Consider the following 23,280-nt stretch of genomic DNA (forward strand, 5'->3'; position numbering starts at 1 on the left):
CCAATAAAAACAATGAATAATGACTATGTATACTATGTTCGTGACATGCATAACTTTAATCTTGAACTTTACATTGACGAATTAGACCGTAAACTCAATTATAATAATAATCTCAACGATCTTTCAGTGCATGAATGCTTTGATAAATTTGAAAGCATTTTCTCTGAAGTAGTAAACAATCATGCCCCTTACAGAAAAGCTACCCGTAAAGAAAAGCGCCTCAAGCTTAAACCGTGGATCAGTCGGGGACTGCTAAAATCAATTAAAACGAAAAATTCCATGTTTAAGCGTCTACATAAAAAATTTGAGCATGCAATGCATGAACGATATAAAACTTACCGTAATCTACTAAACCGTACTATCGAGGCTGCTAAACGTAAATATTATCACAACACCCTAACAGAAAACAAAAACGATTCCAACAAAATATGGAAAAGTATTTATGAATTATCCAGTATCAAAAAGAAAAAAGCAACAATGCCCTCTAAAGTAATTACTACAAATGGCAAACCTCTGACGTCTCCAAAAGACATAGCAGAGGAACTAAACAATTTTTTTGTTAACATCGGGCCAAACATGGCAAAAACAATTAAACAATCAAAAGACCAGCGTAATATAACTCCGTCTCCAGACAGTGTCAAAAACTCTCTTTTTCTTGATCCCGCAAGTCCAGAAGAAATATATAAGTTAATCTCTAATTTGAAAGACAAAAAGTCAACAAGGAAATCTGACTGTGAAACTAAATTTATAAAATATGCCAGCCCTGTGATCTCTTTCTTCCTAAGTAAACTATTTAATTTGTGCGTCACTACTGGAGTGTTCCCTGATGCCTTAAAAATTGCTGAGGTTATTCCGGTTTATAAAAAAGGTGATCCTCATAATTCCACCAACTATCGACCAATATCACTGCTATCTCCATTTAGTAAAATATTTGAAAAACTTCTTCACACTAGAATTTACACATATCTAGAAAAATTCCACCTTTTGAGTGCTCAACAATTTGGATTTCGTCAAAATACATCCACTGCAATGGCAATAAGCACGCTGTATGACGATCTGTTAAACAATGTGAACAAAAATTTCTATACCTGTTGCATATTCCTTGACTTGTCAAAGGCATTTGATACAGTTGACCACAACATACTGACAAATAAACTTCAACATTGCTACGGAATACGTGGCACTGCTCTTGAGCTGATGAAAAGTTATCTTACTAATCGATACCAATATACCAAAGTGTCTAATTCTGCTTCAAGCTTGCAAAAAATCCTTTGTGGAGTCCCTCAGGGTTCAACATTGGGACCCCTTCTCTTCCTAATGTATATTAACGATCTTCCTTTAATGTCTAAATTTTCTACCGTGCTTTTTGCGGATGACACATATCTAGCTTTACGTGGTGAAGACTTGGAATCTTTACAAACAGAAACCAATACTGAACTACAAAAAATTGATGCTTGGCTACGAAGAAACAAACTCTCTTTAAACTACTCTAAAACAAGCTACATTTTAATAAACAAAGTACCTAAGCGTACTGTTGAAACTAATTTCAGGTTGTGTATAAACCAAACAGTGATTGAAAGAATGAAAACAGTTAAGTACCTGGGAATCCATGTCGATGAAAATCTAACCTGGTCCTCACACATTAAACATTTGTCGCTGCAGTTGGCTCGATATTCCGGAATTTTTTATCGCCTTCGTAACTATGTGTTAGAGGAAACATTGCTTATGTTATATTATAGTCTGGTATATAGTCGTGTTCAATACGGTATTACTATATGGGGTACTGCAGGTAAAACACTAATCAAGGAAGTTGACGTAAGACACAATAATATTATTCGCGCAATCACTAGAAGTACAAAATTCAGTCACGTCACTAGCTTATACAAATCTTTGAATATTTTACAACGTGAAGATATTTACAAACTCGAAATTGCAAAATTTATGCATAAAGTTTCCAATAATAATCTACCGCCTGTATTGCAAGATCGTTTTATAAAACTTGATAATATTCACTCGCACAACACTCGACAACTAAATAAAATGAAGTATTTTCTTCCACAAATAAACAAATCCGTGGCACACAATCTTCTGACACATCGGGGTACTAAATTGTGGAGTGAATTGGATGAATGTATTAAAAGCAAACACCTAGCTTTGTTTAAAAAACTTTATAAAATTACCTTGTTAAGTTCTTATTAAATCGTTAAAATCGTTCAGTTAAATTATTTTATCTCATGTAACCTCGTATTTGTGTTCTTAAACGATATGATTCATTATATGCTCATGTTTTCCCAGCTGGTCTTGATTCAATATTCTACAAAACCTTATATATACAATTCGATTTCGAAGCTACTGTTCCATCCATCATTATATTTTATTGATACAGTTATAATGTCTGATGCTGCAATGTAAGATGACTGATGACAGGCAGCACCTTGACTGGTTAACCGCAAGGTTGTTCGGTGCTGCCAGACCTTTCTATTGCCATATTTTGATTTGTATGTAATTGTGTTTCTTTATATCGAGTCGTATTAGAAAGGCAAATAAACAATATCTCTCTCTCTCTCTCTCTTAACAAGTATGCAAAACTAGCAGGACTTCCAAATTAAAAAAAAAATCTCATCACTTAGCCTACAGGTCCACTTGGGCACTTCTTCGACCTTGAGGCTAATTAAGTGACATGGCACAGGAAAATTTTAGTGTATTCCATGCACAAACTTTCACTCTTTTTTTATTGCGCAACTTCCCTGTAGCTTAGAATTTAGATCTGAAATGGTTTCTTTTTCTGCATTGCTATCACTATCAGTCAAAGGACTGTGAACATCTAAAACTATTTTTTGAAAAGTAAATATTTGCACGCATATATTTAACCTGGTGAAAACCTCAAGATCTTCAATAAAATACTTGTAGGTCTACGACAGAGGTTCCCAACCTTTTTTACACGGCAGCCCCTTTGAAAAATCAATGGCCTCCCTATTTTTTTCAACCTTTTGAAAAAATTAAGAAACGTCATTTTATTTATAAAAAACTTGTTTATACAGTAACCGGTAAAGACCATTTCATAAAAATTTGGGCAAAATGTTCCGGCATTTTTTTAAATTTTAATTTATTTCTTTTGTTATATAGTGTTGGAGTGGACTTAGAGATGATAAAAAAGATTATGATTTTTCAAATTTTTCCATGGCCCCCTTGAAAAGGATAGCCCACTAGGGGGCTATGGCCCCCAGGTTGGGAACTCCTTGTCTACGAAACACAAATACTGCTGCAAAAGCTTTCTTAATGTGCTTTGTTCCATTTTTTTGCCCAAGCCTTTGGCAAATTTTCCATTAGTAGGCTATATAAAAAAAGAATTACTAAACCTTATGCAAAAGCTACGGTTGTGGAGAGAGCAGAAAATCAACTCCGCATTTTTTTAAAGAACCTACTCCGCAGAAAATTTAAAAAAGGTAGCCAACATTTTTTGCTTAGGGTTTTAAAGAAAATTTAATCCCTTATTGGGTTGAAGAACGCAGTGGTCGGATAGCTAGTCTTGCCCTTTGGATAGAGAAAAGCATTCTCATATAAAGTGCATCCATACTCCATAGATAAAAGTTTATTTTAGTCAAAAAACTCGCCAATCTGGAGTAGTAAAGGTTAGGTTGTTGGGCTAGGCCACGATTTTCAGAATTTTACCGAGAAAGGAGATATCCTTCCGTGGGGTTTTTACTGGTGTTTCTAACTCGAGAAGATTTCTTTCCTACATTCACTCCATCTAAACAAGGAGGTAAACTGAAGGCGCAAAAACCCCATTTGAATTTTATTCACCTACCACGTAAAACATGATTGCTACATGGACGTAAAAAACAAATCAACCGCAACGCTTCAGTAATGAGGTTCATTGTTTAGTCACGATCTTCTTACAATAAGCAATAAACATGCGTTTCTTTCAGAAGTTTCCAGCATAGTAGAAGTTCGCGTCAGTGGTATGGAAATGCAAAGACACTGCTAAGAGTGCCTGCTAAGTCCACCGAAAAATCTACAATTTGTAGAATTGCCACCGATGCCACCCGGCAGACGATGCTAGTAGCAACCTTCATAATACATCTTGGGCGTTACTTCAAGGCCAGCTACTTCTTGTAATCTTGCTTGCACGTTCAGCAGCCTTGAGTGACCTTCTCTTTGCGCCGCCACCTTGTTTCTTGGGGATCGAATCCTCGTTCTTTCGAGCCAATCACAGCCCAAGCGGGCGTGTCAGCCATGTAGTCAGCGGCTGTAAAACTTTCACCGGTGGAACAATACCGTTGAAACAGCTCATGGAATCTGCTGTAATCAATCCATGTCCGCCATTTTCCATCATTTGATTTAAACTGAAACAAACCGTTTGTATTATTCGTTTTATGAAATTAGTACATTGTGTAATGTGTTTACTTTACAAGGCTTCAACAGTAACAGATATTAAACGTTTACAACATATACAAATACATGTGAACCTCGTTGGCGGCCACTAATTACCGGTAGTTGGTCCGAAATAGCAAATTTAAATCTTCGCAACAAAAAATAGGGCACACACAAAAGAGAATATAACTGCACATTAATGACAAGTGTGAATAACGAAACAGTGTTTCCAATATTGCGGTTTTTTGGCAAATTTGGGCTTGTTTCTTGAAGTTTGCGTATGATTTTTTGATATTTTGAGCTGCTTGTTTTTCTACTTCAGCTTTTTTTAATTTAAGGTTAGTTTTTGGGACTGAAATTGAGAGTCTTCTAGTTGTGGTCAATATTCGGCTTTTCTTGTGTTTTCTCGTTTTCAGAATAATTGTTGAGTGCCAATACGTCATAGCAATAACCACATTTTTAACAGTTGCCAGATAAGAATTTTGTCGAAAACTTACAGGTTTTTGTGGTAACTTTTTTACAGGACTTCGACACACTCAAGAACGATGTTTAAAGATCACCTGTAACTTATCAGAAAACCACCATATTCCGAGCTTGTTTTTTTTCAGGTTTACTTGGTTATTTTAAATATATACCATGGCAACACTTAAAGAGTGGATATACGCGCTACGAACATGATGGTTAACAAACCCGCTGGCGCGAAAACTTAAATGCAGTTTTGTGGGTGGTCAGGCAAGCGGGGTTCGATTGTAGTTGATAATGTGAGTAATTAGCGAATGCCAGAGGTAGGAAAAAACTGCCTTATGAGATTGGTACCAAGAGAGATGGCCTCTAGTCCGATTACAATGTGCAAATTTGTGAAATGAAGAAAAAACTTCACTGGACTGTTAGCAGGTGCTATAAATTGTAACACAAGCTCAAAGAGTGACACTTGGCACCACGTTCGGGTAGAGAAAGACTCCACCACATAAAAGTGGTAAGCGGCAGCTTGCTTACCTTCTTATGAGCAAGGAGCACGCAATTTGAATGTTCATGCTCACAAGCTATCTCATAGTCAGGAAGAAGATTCTCGAGCATTCCGACAAAATGTAGAACTTCCTCGTGCCATGGTACGTTCTTTAACGTGAGACCGTCACTCGACTTACTGTCGCCACAGAAAGTCACCCCTGGATGAAAAAAATAACAAATTGCAATCACAAAGAAACATAATGGAATGATGCAGTTTTTAAACATTACTAAAATTAATGGAATCAAATTTTTTTTACTTTTTTGGGCCCAGCATCATCTTAAAATAATTTGCTGTTTGATGAGAAAAGCCCAGCATGATTTTAAACTGACGCTCGTTAATGTGCTTTATTTTGTTACAAAATATCTATAAATTTATTGATCGCTTGCAAATGCGTGTCGCTGGATTGAAAATATCAAAGTTGTCGGAAACAAAAATTGAAAATGGAAAAATTATCAGGTTTTGGAAAGTTGTATTATAAATCGAGCAGTGCAAAAAGAACCGGCAGAACCGCCTGGAATTTTCAGTCAAACTGGGAAAAAAAAAACGCTGGGCGCGAAAGAGTTAACTAATTGAGCAACCAGCTATTACCGTGAGAGGTATCACCATGATAGCATCAGCACAAACCTTTGACTTCGATGAAATCTGGGGTTCCATGAGATACGAGATCAGCATAAGCTTCTATCTCTTCATTATTCCAAGCCTTGACTATAGTCAACCTATACACAGTCCGCTGGCCCTGGGGAGTTGATAATATTGTCAACAGTAACAATGAACAATTGAACATGCCTGAACACTAAACTAAGTGGTACTTAACAAGTTATCACAGTTGGTATCAGTTATCAGTATCACAGTTGGTTATCACAGTTGGTACTTAACAAAGTTGAGGTCTCACAAAAAATGAATTTTTTTATCACAGCCGATGTCGCAAGAACCGCAACAGTCTCAAATGCTAATAACCATAACTGAAGTTAAGAGATCTTTGATTAGTAGTCCACCAATTTCCCGACGTAGCATTTGCAGAGATGGCAGTTGCTCACCTTGTCTGAGCAAGAATAATGCAACGTAATATAAAGATGATTATAAAAAAATACCTTGTCCGAGAGCGCTTTCAAACTGTCAATGAACCTCGGCCAGAAGTCCTTGAAGAGAGGTCGGTCAATCTTTTTCAGTGAGTCCTGCGTGGCGGCGTCAACGCTGACGTAAAGCTGCGTCACTGGCGTCAAGTTTTTGATTGCATCAGGAAACTGGGCATTTGTGACCAGAAAAGACGATATCCCCTGAAGTTTTGAACCATAACTCAGTAATATAATTTGGGTAGAGAGGTTACTTTTTTAACTATACACAGATATAACAGTTACGGTATGTCTATTTATAACTAAGTGATTTCGCCCATAAAAAATACAACAAAAGACTTGCTTTGCAGTGAGAACAATCAAACGCAGGTAGCTTGGAAATGAGATCGCAAAGCTCAACAATTCCAATGCCAACCGAGAAGTAAATCAGCAAACGAGCCAATCATAAGATCAGGTTTAAAGTTGGTTCAATGTGTTGTGCACTCAAAGAAAATCGCTCGATTTAGCGGAATTTAGTAGAATAGTCCACACGTAATCATCAGAGAGCAAAAAAAAACAGCATACGAACCACTCACAGAAGCTGTTGTTACTTACTCTTTCATGAAGCATATCGATGAATTCATTGATGTCTGGATACATGATGGGTTCTCCCACCAACGACAATGCACAATGTTGTATCGAGAAGCCTTCAGCGAAACGTTCGGGCTTTACTCCGGGAACACCTAATTGTTGCAAAGATGACTCAAGGTGGTAGAAAATTAACTCCACTACAAAAATGGTGAATAAATTTAAGAAACTAGAACTTATGTGAAAAGAATTTAGACTACTTTTGAGAAAAACGTAGATAAGACAAGCACTACTATTATTCTATATCGGAAGTGACCTAGACGCTGATGACTATTTCTCTTCCAGTTTCTCGATGTTATTGAGAATGAAAAGTAATACAAGGATCCTTCATTTAGGATGCAACCGAATAATTGAACAGAACAAGTGAATAAAACCAGCCAGGTTCGAAAATTTGATAAAGCTTTCGCCACCGTAAAAGCGATTTCTTCAGTATCTTTTGCGGAAATGATTTGAATAATATACAGAAGCAGGCTTTGCGAGGCGAAAGCTTTATCAATTAATTATACAGGTTTCCGAAGCTGTGTGGTTTTATTTACTTTCATTACGGAAAGGTTGGAAGATTTTACAGTTTCATCATCAAACGTATTGTGAGAGCACTTGGTGTAACCCATTGCTAACATATTAAGCGAGTTTGAAGTAGGTCTTGCTTCGAATGCAAATAATTAAAAAAAAATACCTTTAAATTGTTTTATCATGTCATAATGGTTTTGAATTGCCCCTTTAATGATGACATCAGCAGAATCCTGCTGCCATTTCCACTCGGTGCCCACAGGATTCGTGTGATGGCGCCAACAGAACACGCATTTGTTGGCACACGCCAGACTGGGGGTGGTTTCCATGCATCTGTTATCAATAGCTGGTTCAGTCAGTACTTTAACTTTATTCGAAATTAAACGGCGGTGACCTACGAATTTTGAAGTTGGAATAAGAGATGTTTTGCAGAGTATGAAACATTTCCTTGAGACTCAAAATTACAATGTAGATCGACCAGTATGATACGTTTGAATTTTTGAAAGCTAGAGGATCGCTGTGATCAAAAACACAGTGCCACGCACTAGAATAGAGTCACAAGAACCATAGCAAGAGTTTATGGTGTGGCACGTTTAATGATTACGGATTCGCAACATTCAGACAGTTTCACAAAGTTGTATCTAGGCTACCGTACAGGAACCTTACCTATGGCTCTCTATGCCGTAGAAGGTGTGTTTGTAGCAGCCTCCCCGACCCCGTAGCATCGACTTGGTCCACCTGCATAACTTGACACCAGAGTGAGATCCCACTAGTCGGTAACCTGGATGGGATAGTCAATGTAAATTTAGCTTCATTCAAATTGACAGTACATATTTTCTGAACATAAAAAGTTGCATAAAACATCAATATTTCAATGACACAAATCAGTCATCTTACCCTGTTTGGTCAAGTTCTTTCGAAGCTCTGGCGTTATCATCTCTCTGGGTTCTTTCTTTGCTTTCCTGTTAACTAAACTTCCACCGTTTGCTGTGCTTCTGTAGAAAAGAAATAGATAAAGAATCACTTTACATACTTACAAAGACAATTTTAAAAGTACAATATTGTGGTACTAGAGAGGTGACTTTTTTTAACCATAGACAAATAAAACCTAACAATCAGATGGCATTTAACACAATAATATGAAAATAAACCAAAAATTATGAACGTTTTCGGTCATACTCATGTCAGCCCTTTTCAAGTAACCAACTGACTGTTATTTCAATTTATGAAAAACATCAGTCAGTTGGTTACTTGAAAAGGGCTAACATGAGTAATTGAGTATGGCCGAAAACGTTCGTAATTTCTAGTTTATTTTCATGTTATTATGTTAAACGCCGTCTGGTTGTTAGGTTTAAATTTTAAAAATGACGATCTGAATTTAAAAATAGTTTGAAAGACGGTGAATTCATGTTTGAAAAGTTAAGCAAAGCTTATAAAAAATAAAAAGATTCTGAATCAAAACAAACCTTTTCTTCAGAGGATAGTTTGACATGGCTTGGCCAACATCTTCCACATCCACAAGTCCATCGCTATCTTCACCATCATCATCACTCTCACTGTTCTCCGCATCTTGAACAGTTCCATTCTGGGGAAATCCAGCTACTTATGAGCTAATTACCAGGATACGCAACTTTATGCCGCGGTCCGAATGACGCGATCCCTAGGCCGCAGTTCACGAATGACGCAAGACATGAATGACGAGAGATTTGATGTAATAAAATTAATCATTCTTCTGAATACAGCAGTAATTTTATTTGTCACAGCAGCAACTTTAATTTTTATTTTTTATACAAACAAAAATATAAAATGTTTTTTTCCTCTTAACGAAAATATGAGAACAAATAAGTGAAATTTTACCCACTATCCAATAAACGCATCTGTACTAAAACAGGACCATTCTGTGCGCAACAAGAAAAAAAATCACAACAGACGAAGGTGAAGACATATATGCGCGATTAGACAAGGTCTTTTGATTTTTTTTAAATTCAGCAAACAGGTTTCGAAAAACTAATTATTGGAAGTAGGCTGCAGTTCCTTCAGTATTGTCACGAAAGTGAAATACTGTGCATTCAATTCGCCAGTATATATGCTTATGCAATATGCAATTATGCATACCTGCGCGAGTAGGTGGTTCGCCTTTGTCAACAGTACCCTAGTTTTGCTTTTATCATACAGCTTCATTAGGCTAATAAACAACAGACACATAGCTTAAAGCAGGCGAAAAAAATAGAAATTTCTATATCAATCACACATTTTTTTAGTTGCTTATTCCGTCACAGAAAACTTCTTGGTTATAATTTCTGATATCAGAAGAAAATTTATGTCTTCCTTGACCTCGATGTGAACATAAATAACACTGTGCTACGCAAATTTCAAGGTTGCCAACTTGCCAAACTGTTGACGGGTCCTAGTGTACTTTTCGATGCTGAATCCAAAAATGTTATCCTTTTTTTTTAGTGAGAAATAACCAACTCCCATCTTTACTTCGTCAAGTGCAAAAAACGATTTTAATATTTCTATTTGCATAAAAAATGAACTTGCTACCGTGACAAATGAAATTACTACCGTATTCACAAAAACAGTTAATAAATAATCAAATCTCGCATCATTCCAGCGTTGCGGCATTCAGGTCTTGTGTCATTCGTGCCTTGCGGCCTAGGCATCGCGTCATTCGGACCGCGGCATTAACTCGTGTACCATAATTACCACAACACAATCACCACGTGCTCAATCGCAAAGCCTGGAAGAAGAATTTTGATCTAATTTAAATCAAACGCAGTTAAAAGATAAGTTAGACACTTCACTCATATGGTGAATAATTTTGTTCCCACTTGTTCATCTACCGTTACTTTACATTGAACATGTGTGGGTTTATGGTTTCAATTACGTGACTTACAGTTTGGCAACACGGTTTGTCAGCATCTCCTTTTGCTTGGCAATCACATGCTGGATCAGACTGTTCCTTTTTCAGCAAGTAATTGATAACATCCACTACACTGGTTTCCCATGCTCTAAGAACAAAAAATTCATAAAATATGTAAGCTAGTAGGAAAGTGTGAAGAAGGGAGCATTCTTCCAGGCTATCAGCACAAGGCTGAGTACTCACTGGTACGGCAAGCAATTGCAATTCGCTAACTATAACGGTGTAGCTTCCACGCTAGCCGTTTAGAGCATTCAATCAACGATATGTTTCTCGGCAGCCGTTGTGGCTAATAGTTTGTGGCAAAATTAGTGGTGCTATACCGACGAGCCCAGCCTCGTGGGCAAAACACGGTGTCTATCGCTGTCAATTCTTGCTACAATCGACTGTCGAGAAACTACCTGTAAGGAAGTTTTGCATAATTTTTTTTACATTTAGTATTGATTAGCTTATATTTCAATTTCAAACCAAATTTGCAATAGTTTAGTGCTTACTTGTAATCAGCTTCTTGACTCCCGTAAACACTTTGAACAACGTTTGCATCTGCTTCACTCAGTGGCAAAAACCTTGAAGCGCTGAGCTTATGGAGCCATTTGTCGACGTTTTTAGCCACCTGAAAATAGACCGTAACCATTAACATGTGAATTACTAAATTAGCCTTCTTTTAGCAGTCATTGTATGTGCAACCAAATCTACCATTTTTCTCTAAGCCCAATAATCACCGGAATGTCTAAAGCGCCGAAACGCAACTTGCAACTAGTATATTATTATGATATTTCAACCTCAGTTAATGAAATGGAACTTGTAAGAACTTTTTCTGTCAGTATTGATATATGCTAGGAGTCTTGATACAGTAGGCTATAAAGCTCAAACAAATCATTTAAAAAGGTACAACAGGTATTATCATTAAGTAAAATGTACAAATGTACAGTTGCTCACTCAAGCGTAATTTATAAAACTGCTGAAATATAAAAAGACAAGAGTAAAACAAGCCTTCATTCTTAGTTAAGAACCTTGAAATTTGGTTTCATAATCACAAAATCTTACACAAATGTATTGCTTGAAACACTGTAACTTACTACATTATAATGATCGCTATAAAGAGAGTTGCCGAGACCAAGAACAGTGTACTTCATTCCCATTAAAAGGGATTTTTGAATTCGAAAGTCATTGGAAGAGTCTTGCAACCATTTGTAAAACCAACGACAATCTTCTGGAGGAACACCGTCCGTGTATGTCGATAAAATGAACACAAAAATGCAGCCCTGTTGAAGATACATTTCACAATTACCTATCTACACTGTGACCCAATGCAAAACATTTAAACCACCTCACATCATCATCACAATGTCCACATAAGTATGTAGCCTACCAGTTTAACTTTGAAAACACTAAAAAGAATTTGTATATACATATTATATTAGCAATACAACCATGTCTACTTGAGCCAAAAGCACACTTTTGTGAGACATTCTACAAATAGTAAAAGACATGACATATATATATCAATTAAAACCAGCACCTGGAAAGACAATATGTATACAGGATAAAACTGTTCAAGTAATGTGCATTGGTATCTATTGTTCATGCTCGAGGGCAACTAGATCACATCTGATTTTGGTTACAAGAATTTAAAGTATAAGCCAACAAGATTCGACTAAACCTTCCCATTTCTATGCCCAGCAGGTATACATTTTAAAATACAACAACATAGAAATTTGTAAATTTTGAAACACCGAGATCACCATTTCCTTGGGGGACATATCTTCTAGGTCAAAGTCTTTAAGATTGCTCATTTGAGACGTAATTCCAATACAGGTGAGAGCTTCAGAGAGATTATTGGCATATCGTTTAGCTGTGCCAGTTTGAGTGGCATAAAAAATATGAACTTGCTTGAGTTTCGCTGAGTCTCCTTCAGTGTTTTCTGCAGCATCAACATTCTGCATAAAAATGTTTATACTTTCTTACCTTGTTATTAACTTTTAAACATTATAAGATGCCGTAGTATGAATCTTTTTCCAAACGTTTGTAGTGGCTAAAATAACCATAATGGTCAAGAAAGAAAACCATAGCACATGAGTTTATGGTTTTAGAATTATTCAATCGAGCACAAAGTTTGTGCTCAGTTTTGGAATCACTTGAACAAACAGTTTGCCATCGAAAACAGACCTGTCATCAGCATTGTTGCTAGAGGAAGTGTTTTAATCTAAATCACTTCAGCTCTTTTTAGTTTAGCAGAGGCTATATTCACCATATCATGTGAAAATATGGTAGCCTCTGAGGCAATGTTCCCGGTTTACTTTACCAAGATGCTTGATGTCAATGTGCAGTTGTGCACTCAGGTGTGTTGTATATTGTATATAACATCTAGCGACGTTGAATTATCATGAAATAACGTTAATTGCTCAATCAGGTACTGGTAACAAATCAATAGCTCCCTGCAAGAAGAATGCCTCGATTGACGTATACACTCACATAATGTCGGCACAATAAAGAACTACAGTCGAAATCGGCTAGTCGCATATCGGTTAAGAGCATAAATCGCTTTAGAGCAGGGGTTCTTAACCTTTTTTGTCCCGTTTACCCCTTGCCGAATGAAAAAAGTAAAATTTACCCCCACCGTTTTGGTGGCCTCTTATGATGTCATCGTGTCCAGTCAACCATGCGAAGAAATGCAAAACATCCTTTTTTGTCTGGATTTACCTTGGCAAATATCAAAAACAAGCTGTTTATTTGCCGAAGACACAATTGTTCTTGACGGGGTCTTGTGAAAAATAATGTCTACTCAAATGTCCTAAATAACTATGATAAAAGCACACAAGAATGTTTAAGTTTTTTTCTTTTTATTAATAACTGACACGCAATTTCAATAGTCAATCAGTGAGACTTTTGTGCTTGCTTTCCACGAGCAATTTTGGAGATTCTTAAAACAGTCGTTGAAAGAGCTACTCGCATGTCGTCTTTGGGAACTAAGCGAGATCGATGTTTTGTTTTAAATTAATAGTCAACAATGAAGAGAACCCTGCTTCACACAGATAAGTAGCTGGAAAAGGTAAAATAACTTCAAATGCACGCTTAGTCAGCGCAGGCAACTCTTCGACTAATCCATAGTCCACACCAAAACTTGGAAAAGTCACCATTGCACGATAAGAATTTGGAACAAAGCGTTGTTGAACATTAAAAATCAATCAATTCATCTTTGCAAAGATCATCGTCAGCAATACTTTCTAACTTGGCTTCGAAGGGATAAGTTATCCAAAGAGCAGTAGGCTACTGTTAAAACTTTTACCTTCGAAGTAACCGTCAAAGTTCTCGTTTAAGGCGACAAAGTGCTGGCATATTTCGACTTCCAGGTCAGAAATCTCGTTGCGACTTCTACTGACTTTCCAATCCTCAAATGTTGGAAAATTTGCGCAAATTCATTTTTGAACTCTTCTACTCTACAGATCTAATTTTGTCTGAAAGACCTGAATTTTATTTTTATCAGTACATCTATAACGATCACACTTTTTCCTTGCATTTGCATATTGAGCTGGTTCAAACTTGAAAAAATGTCTGTCAAGTAAGCCAATGCACCAATAAGTTTGTTGTCGCCAAAGTGCTTACTCAAGCTCAACGGGTATTTGCGTTCTCGAAGAAAACTCTTGATTTCACCATGTAGGCCTAGTTTGAAAACTCGACTCTAAACAAGACCCCTAGAGAGCCACCGAACTTCGGTGTGATAAAGGAGAACAGAGTGTTCTGATCCCATCTGATCACAAACCACTTTGAGTTGCTAGCAATTAGCAGAGTTGCAATCCACTTTGTGGTCGAAGTCCTAATTAGGCTGTGTACAGTAAAAATGTAGCAAACATACGGTGCTGAAATGAAACTGGTAGTCTACTTGCGTGGAGATAAAAGAAAAAGACGAAAACTTATATTAAGCATAAATTTGAATCAAAATCGAGTGCAACACTACCAGTTTTTTAATAACTGAAAAAATGAAGTTTGCTTGAATTTATGATTCAGTAAATTTACTCCCTCGATAGGTGAAATTTACCCCCAGGGGGTAAATTTACCCCCGGTTAAGAACCCCTGCTTTAGAGCATAGCATTGCATAATCCCAAACCATTCCCATTCACTTGTGAAGAAAATTCAACGGTTAGTCGCATAATGATTAATCGCATAAATCGGCTAAGCGACTAGGAATTCTTGATAGATTTGTAGACTTTTATCACTTAACCGCATATTTCCTTTGGCAAAGCAAAGTTGCTCAAGATAACACCTCAAGACAGACAGTTAGCGCCTACATGATTTAAACAATAAAGTAAAACCGCACGAAAAAAGGCCTTCTCTTCTATGATTTGAGTACAGTGCTGTATGAATCACAAGACCACATTTCATTTATGGATTGTTACATCATAAACAAGTATCATTACGTCGCAGTACGAACTGTAGAACCACAAGACTAAGGAAAATCTAAATCGCATGATTAGTGAATTTTCTTTCTTGCTCGCTGAAGCGAATTCGTTACGGTTGGGTGATTACGACAGCTACCCGAAAGCCACGAGGAACGCGCGTGAACAGTTGTTGCTGCGTCACACTTCGCTGACCAACAGCCAAACAAAGTAGTACCGTTATTTGAAATTCGGTTGTACAGTACTATTCTAGAATATTCTGTAAATCTCCTAACACTCCGGGTTACGTATTAAGGCTCAATGCCTTCGTTCATCGAAAAAGTCCAGCGGTCTGTTTTCACGCTTTTGCGTTAGATAAACGTTCGGTATTGACGTATAGGATACTGTCAAACAATGTAAACGGTTAAGCGCATATACCGTTTAAGCGCATAAAAAAGCTTGACAAATTGACTATGCGCTTAAACGATTTCGACTGTAGTCAGAATCGGAATCAACGGAGGATGAAGTTGTCGCATCGTCACTGGAATACTTGAAGACGCAAAACTGCCCTTTCATGAACGCGCGATGCCATATGATCGAAAGCATTACTTTTCTTTACTGCCGAAGAACCATTTATCCAATTTTGTACCACTTTTTATATTCGCAACCACACCGGTAAAATATAAGCAGTCGATGAAAGAATAACTTTTGCGTAACAATTAAGCCAGTATTTGTAAGGTTGCAAACTTTTTACAGTTCACAAGAGCATTGTCAGTGCATAAAATAGCTTGCCTGATGCTCTAAGCTACAGTCGTGTGACACACGATGAAGCGCATAAAATTTTGTTTGATTAAAGCATACGGCAATTGCTGCCGCAATCCAAAGTTTGTTGATTTGGCGACGGCAATGTTTTTGCCGTCGTATATGGAAGCTAATTTCGAGGGCTGACTCAGGTGTGTTGTATATATACATAGGAATTTAGCCTCAAAGGCTTTATTCACAAATTACAATATATACATGGTAAAAATAGCCAACTGCGTTTTAGTTTTCACACTTCTTGAGATATAGCCTAATTAGTTAATTACTTTTTCCCTTATTTATGCAGCTTGTGTGTAACTCTCCAACAAAGACAAACACAGCCTACTTAATAGAGTTGCACTTTGATTTTATTAAACTGGCCAAACAGCATTTACATCCTACCTGATTTTTTGCACGTTTCTTCCACCAAAGTCCCACCAAATGTGTCAGTATAAATGCTACAACTGCTATCAAAATTTCAATCCAAATCATTTTTGTTTGTCTATTAAATAGTATTTTAACATCATCTAGCAAAGTAAACAAGACAAAATCTGAATAAGAACCTTTTGATAATCCCACAAAGGATGAAACAGGCTGTTAAGGTTACTCTGATTACAGTGATTTTATGTACTACTCCCCATAAATAGATCTAACATATATAATAATAAAGTATACAATAGATTAAGTCTAACGTTCAATGCTTCGAACTCATTCATTAACTTCAAAATAGGAACAAATTCTAGACAGAAATTCCCTCATAAACAAAAGCCCTTGGAATCTAGGATGCAAAAACCTAATTCATACCATGAACAATTCGTACCGTCAGTTCGTACCTTAAGTTGCACCATTAAAGGATGCAACCTAATTCGTACCGTCAGTTCGTACCTTGAAAAGATCAAGAAAAAAAATTTAAAAAAGCCGAAGTCGCTGATCGCAGTTTCCGCAAACATTGTAAAATTTTTCGCAAACAAACAAAAACTCTTAGGATCATTACCAGAAGTTTTAAAATGTTTGCGGAAACTCCGATCAACCCTAACCCTTTTAAAATGTTTGCTGAAACTGCGAATCTGCGATCAGCGACTTCGGCAAACTCTTGGGATCATTGCCGGAAATTTTAAAATGCTTGCGGAAACTGCGGAAAAACGGAAACTGCGATCAGTGATGTTCTATTTTTTTTCTCGATCTTTTCAGTTTGTTTGTTTGCGGAAACACCCTAATCCTTTTAAAATGTTTGCGGAAACTGCAATCAGCGACTTCGGCAAACTCTTAAGGATCATTACCGGAAATTTTAAAATGTTTGCGAAAACTGCAGAAAAACGGAAACTGCGATCAGCGATGTTCTATTTTTTTCTCTTGATCTTTTGAGTTTGTTTGTTTGTGAATACCGATACCTAACCGATACTCCGAGGGTGCAACCTAGTTCGTACCCTAAACAGTTCGTACCTTCAGTTCGTACCCTGAAAAGATCGAGAGAAAAAATTAAAAAAAGCGGAAGTCGCTGATCGCAATTTAATAGCACAAAGCCGAACTCGCTGATCGGAGTTTTCGCAAACAAACTCGAAGGTTAGGGTTAGCGGAAACTGCGGAAAAATATTTGCGGAAACTGCGATCAGCGAGGAGAGAGAGAGAAACCTTTTATTTTGTCTGCTGCAAAAAATAGGGTTAGGGTTAGAGCATAAATTATGGTTAAGGTAAAGGTTAGCGGAAACTGCGATCAGCGAGGGTTAGGGTTAGAGAGCATAGATTACTCGATTGTTAGAGTTAGGATTAGCGGAAACTGCAGAAAAATATTTGCGGAAACTGCAATCAACGAGGGTTAGAGCATAGATTACTTAATGGTTAGAGTTAGGGTAAAGAAAAGGTTAGCGGAAACTGCGGAAAAATGTTTGCGAAAACTGCGATCAGCGAGGGTTAGGGTTAGAGCATAGATTACTTTATGGTTAGAGTTAGGGTAAAGGTTAGCGGAAACTACGGAAAAATGTTTGCGGAAACTGCGATCAGCGAAGGTTAGGGTTAGAGCATAGATTAGTCTATGGTTAGGGTTAGCGGAAACTGCGGAAAAATGTTTGCGGAAACTGCGATCAGCGACTTCGGCTTTGTGCTATCTTTCTCTCGATCTTTTCAGGGGGAAAATTTTAAAATGTTTGCGGAAGCTGCGATCAGTGACTTTGGCTTTTTTAATTTTTTCTCTCGATCTTTTCAGGGTACAAACTGAGGGTACGAACTGTTCAGGGTACGAACTAGGTTGCATCCATACTCCGATACCCGGGTGCAATCTACCGTCAACCGGGGCAACTTTGTTCAGTTTTCAAGGTTTTCGGTTTCTAATTTCCTCTGAACAAAATTTAAAAAAGTGTTGCCATGCTAAACGTAACATTACAGGTCCCACCTATCTAAGAAAAAATTTTGCGTTCGTCGTCCTAGTGACATAACGGCACAATTTCTAGTTTTCTACTGAACAAAGTTACCCCTATCGTTGGGGCAACTTTGATCACTAACTTGAAACCTCTAGGTGAACAAAGTAACCTGCCTTTTGAGGCAACTTTGTTCGTTGCATCAGAAAATAGAAACCTGTACATTATTTAGAAATGCGTAAGGGACTACTGTGATCACTATAGAATAGTTGGATGATAATTTTAAGGCAATAAAAGGGTTGGGTAGGGGTACTAGCAACTACCATTGTTGCATGTGATATTACATCATTAAAATATCTATTTTACTTGTAACTTTATTTGCAGTTGCTGCCAATCTTTGAGATAATATCTTCTTGGTGATCGAAGAATGGCAAAGAATTGTTGGAAAGATGATGTAGGCCAACCGGTATCTCTGGAGCAACGCGAAGAAGGGAAACAAGAAGCATCACTTTCTTTTTATTTACTTAATGATATTATTGTTGTTTTCAATAAAATCGATATGATGGAATTAAATTAACTTAGAAATAAATAAAAGAAATGCGTAGGCTACGTGCGGAGCGTGACATTCTAACATAGAAATAACATTTGCGATATGCAGCGGTATGCGTGATAGCGTATGTTTTGTAACGGTACGGTTCATCATTGCAAACGCATATTGCAATGCTTTCCTATCACGACGTGAGGTATACAGGGGTACCATATAGCCTATCACTTGAAAAGAGTGGAAGTGGACTGACTTCAGCCTACCCTAGCATAGGCTACATAGCGATTAAGCCCATGAACGATGACAGGTAGAGCACAGCACCGCAGAGGGAGAGCTCCTCTTAGCCTATTCGGACCTCGTTACCTTAATTGAATGAGTTCAATAACTGAAGAAAGCAGCCTTTTTAATGTATTTTTAATGCTTTTGTTTTAACAAAAGCATTTTATCAATCAACAAAAGCATTCAACAAAATCAACAAAAGCATTAAAAAAAACATTTTAATGAAATGCAATCAATAAAAATTAAGTAGTCTACAAAACACAACATATTAAGATCAACAGTTGATCATCAAGTCCACAGAAAACTGGTTCATATAATGTCCCTCTAACATTTTTCACATTGGAACTCCGTTCCTTCAATATCATACGAATAGTAATCTTGAGTTTCATAATCGATACCAGAACACTGAAGATGGTACTGTTTGTGACAAACATCACAAACGATCCAACGGTCGTCTCCATCTTCTTCCCATGCTTTATTGCAGCTGTTGCACACCCATTCTTCCTCATGTGTATCAGTAGATACTTCATGGTTGAGTGAAGTAGGAGTATCACGGGTTGGCAACGATACAATCCTTCTTCCAGGCACAATCTTTTTTCCTCGTTTGCGAGTTTTTTCAGTCGGTTGTTGGTTCAAGCCACAGTGAGTCTGCAGTAGACTAAGTACAGACTCATTCAAAGCAGATGAAGTACCTTCACCACCAGGATCTCTGGTTGCTGAGGTTGAAGGTAACCTTTTCAGCACCTGGTTACGATCCAGTGGACATATTCCACATGCACGAAATCCAGCAACAAGATTTGATGATGAAATAGTTTGATACAGACGTTTGAGCAATCCTGGAAACTGTGCTTTCGGAATGGTTCCCTTGGAACGTGTTTCGCTTCTGCATTGGTCGAGAATTCGACGCCAAGATCTTTTAATTGGAGCAAATGCCGCCACGTCCAATGGTTGGCATAAATGTGTCGAATTTGCTGGCATGGTCACAAAGATGATATTATTTTTTAGAGATTCATTTATCACCAGCGTAGAGAAATGCGACGGCAAGTTGTCCCCTATCAATAGTATCGGACTTGATGCACGATCTCCATTGCAAACGTTTGGAACAAACACTTTCATAAACCATTCCTCGAAAGTTCGAGAATCGAACCAACCACTTTTTGTTGCTTCATATACTGTTCCAGAAGGGCCGCCCACGGTCCAGTTTGTATACAGGTTTAGAGCTTTATATACGACCATGGGCGGCAGGTAAGAACCTTTGCCATTGCCACAAAACATCACGCTGATGCATTGCTTGGAATGCTCCACCTTTCTTTCCACTCTTCTCAACCCTCTACGTACAATCACTTTTTTTGAACCTGGATTGTCGCTTATGTTTGTTTCGTCGTAATTATAGCAATTTTCCGGTGGAATTCCTTCTATAGTGTTCTCCAGGCTATCGAAATAGTTGTTGATGGTGTCCGTTGAGATTTCTGCTCTGTTACTTTTCACATTATCGGCAATGCGTTTGGTTAAACCATGTGTTTTTATGAAGTTGTTCAGCCAATCACTTCCTGGCAGATTATCTTTGAAGACTTTATCTGTAACACCACGACGATCTAAATACCCTTTAATAAGCAAGGGAATATCGGACCCGGTCAGTGGAACTTTCCATATTGTTAGACAATTTATAGACTCCAAAATCTGCGCTGTACATTCGGGAGAGAGTCTAAGTGGGCGTCCAATCTTTCCCGAATGAAGTCCTTTTACTTTGTGGCGCAAAGTTCCAAATGGTATCTTATACTGTTTTGCTGCTTTTCGAATCGACATCTTGTTAGTTTTGACGTCATTCAGAGCAGCTTGCAATGCGTCTTCTGTATATCCGGTGCAGTAGTTCCTGCTACCGGCTTTCCTCTTGTAGCATCGAACCATTTTCAAAGCAAAAGTACCGTAATCGATTATAGTCTATATACACTCCTGAAAATAAAAATAAACTTAAAAATGAAGCTTATACCTGAGCGTTACACAGATTTATCTCACTAAATTTTGATTCTCTTTAGTATGAAAACTGAAAAGTTTGAATGCTCATCAGGACAATTATCGTTTCTAGCACTAGTTGCATCCTTCATCTGATGAAAGTGAAACGCACCATGGCAGAAAGTTGCTTCATCAACATTGCAATGTACTCAACCGGAACAATGGAAATCTATTACCAAAAGCTTATAAATCGTTATTATCTTGACAGGCAGGCTGCATGCCTATTTGAACACAGTTGGAAACGTTATTGTAATTTAATTTTCGTCTCGAATTTATATTTATTGGAAGTTTTTACGTAATTTAACGTCGAAAATAACCGCTCACACATCTTGGCCAATCTTTAAAATAATGTGTGTTTCATTTTTTCTTGCGTTTCACCGCACTGCGGTATATAACTTTGTAAATTTTATTTTGTGTGTTAATCGCTGAGGATGCGCATTGTCAAGGTGGACGAAACGTCAGTAAAGCAATAAATCAACCTGCTTATTGTCTCTTTAGTATACCATTATGTTTTAGTCTCTGTTTTTGATGTCTATTTAATTTTCCATTATGTTGTCATATATGAACAAACTTACCCCAATAGAACAAAGTTACCCCGCAGAACAAAGTTGCCCCGGTTGACGGTAGTTCGTACCCTGAACAGTTCGTACCCTGAAAAGATCGAGAAAAAATTAAAAACAGCCAAAGTCGCTGATCGCAGTTCAATAGCACAAAGCCGAACTCGCTGATCAGAGTTTCCGCAAACAAACTCGATGGTTAGGGTTAGCGAAAACTGCGGAAAAATGTTTAGCGAGTGTTAGGGTTAAAGCATAGATTACTCTATGGTTAGGATAAAGGTTAGCGGAAACTGCGGAAAAATATTTGCGGAAACTGCGATCAGCGAGGGTTAGGGTTAGAGCATAGATTACTCGATTGTTAGAGTTAAGGCCGAGTTAGGGTAAGCGGAAACTGCGAAAAAATGCTTGCGGAAACTGCGATCAGCGAGGGTTAGAGCATAGATTACTCTAGGGTTAGGGTAAAGGTTAGCGGAAACTACGGAAAAATGTTTGCGGAAACTGCGATGAGCGAGGGTTAGGGTTAGCGGAAACTGCGGAAAAATGTTTGCGGAAACTGCGATGAGCGAGGGTTAGGGTTAGCTGAAACTGCGATCAGCGACTTCGGCTTTGTGCTTTCTTTCTCTCGATCTTTTCAAGGGGAAAATTTTAAAATGTTTGCGGATACTGCGATCAGCGACTTCCACTTTTTTTAATTTTTTCTCTCGATCTTTTCAGGGTACGAACTGTTCAGGGTACGAACTAGGTTCCATCCCCGATACCCTAACCCTTTTAAAATGTTTGCGGAAACTGCGATTAGCGACTTCAGCTTTTTTAAAATTTTTTCCTCGATCTTTTCAAGGTACGAACTGACGGTACAAATTGTTCATGGTACGAATTAGGTTGCACCCGCAAAAAGCAGTCAAATCTCTCTTTCAAAAAGACAAAGCAGAGGTGTACGGAGTCATGTATTCTGGACTCCTCCTCCACTTTGATGTCTGTAACTCCAAATCCACTTCCTGCTCTAAACGTTTTTGGAATATTTATTGACTTCAATCTCTATTTCAACTCCAAACGCAAACCATAGTCCAGATTTTTTTATATCGTAACTTATACCTTATAACCCCTATAATAAAAAACATACTTTGAGATAAAAAAAGGACTGCTAGTGCTTGGAAAATAAAAACATAATAGTGCTCAAAATAACAACCGCACGAAGTATATACAGTGTAAATTTATAGCTTTGGTAGAGAGGTACTTTTTAAAAACCATAGACAGACAATCGATAACAACTTAATAACATTGAATTGCATAGGCTAATTCAAAATTAATATATACAGAAATGAAATATATTTTTGTCGAAAACGTTTGAAATTATGTATCTATTTCATTTCTGTATTAATTTTGAATTATGCAATTCAATGTTATTAAGTTGTTATTGATTGTCTGTCTATGGTGTAAATATTTGTACGCTAAAAGTATAAACTAGCAAAAAACTCAGACCCCAGCTCTTGTCTTTGCCACGAATTTCAGACTCCAGCTCCACTCCGACCAAAAGCCTAGATTCCGTCTCCTAAATGCTTCAAAATTGGCCTGGGACTCTTGTGCACCTCCAAAATCCAAATCTAAAGCAACTAAGCAAGCATGAAATTTATCAGAGTTTCCATTGAAGAAATAGCAAATGGCCAGCACCACACTTCACAGTTTGGACACTGCGTTGATAAAGTTGATTGGTGGTTGATTTGAATTTTCTTTTTTGCCTACCTTGCTCTTTTTGAAGAGCTAAACATCACGTATCAAAAGTTGTGTCCCCCACGTCCACCATCACTCTTGATAACGCACCACGACCGATCAACATGGCATTTGTCTG

At 37.6% G+C, this 23,280-nt stretch overlaps 1 protein-coding gene across 1 annotated transcript; it reads right to left on the minus strand.

The window, feature by feature from the left end:
• Window positions 1-3,783: 3,783 nt before the first annotated feature.
• LOC145786467 (S-adenosyl-L-methionine-dependent tRNA 4-demethylwyosine synthase TYW1-like) lies at window positions 3,784-16,232 on the minus strand. Its single transcript, XM_082598130.1, has 14 exons — window positions 16,090-16,232; window positions 12,259-12,453; window positions 11,593-11,778; window positions 11,008-11,126; window positions 10,490-10,604; window positions 9,060-9,178; window positions 8,491-8,588; window positions 8,260-8,374; window positions 7,760-7,926; window positions 7,051-7,178; window positions 6,475-6,660; window positions 6,008-6,119; window positions 5,371-5,540; window positions 3,784-4,346 (listed from the first exon to the last, which is right to left on the minus strand). The coding sequence occupies exons 1-14, from the start codon at window positions 16,177-16,179 to the stop codon at window positions 4,134-4,136; spliced, it is 2,013 nt and encodes a 670-aa protein (XP_082454256.1). The 5' UTR covers window positions 16,180-16,232; the 3' UTR covers window positions 3,784-4,133.
• Window positions 16,233-23,280: the final 7,048 nt, after the last annotated feature.

Source organism: Aplidium turbinatum, chromosome 17 (genome assembly GCF_918807975.1).
Source record: "Aplidium turbinatum chromosome 17, kaAplTurb1.1, whole genome shotgun sequence".
NCBI lineage: Eukaryota > Metazoa > Chordata > Ascidiacea > Aplousobranchia > Polyclinidae > Aplidium > Aplidium turbinatum.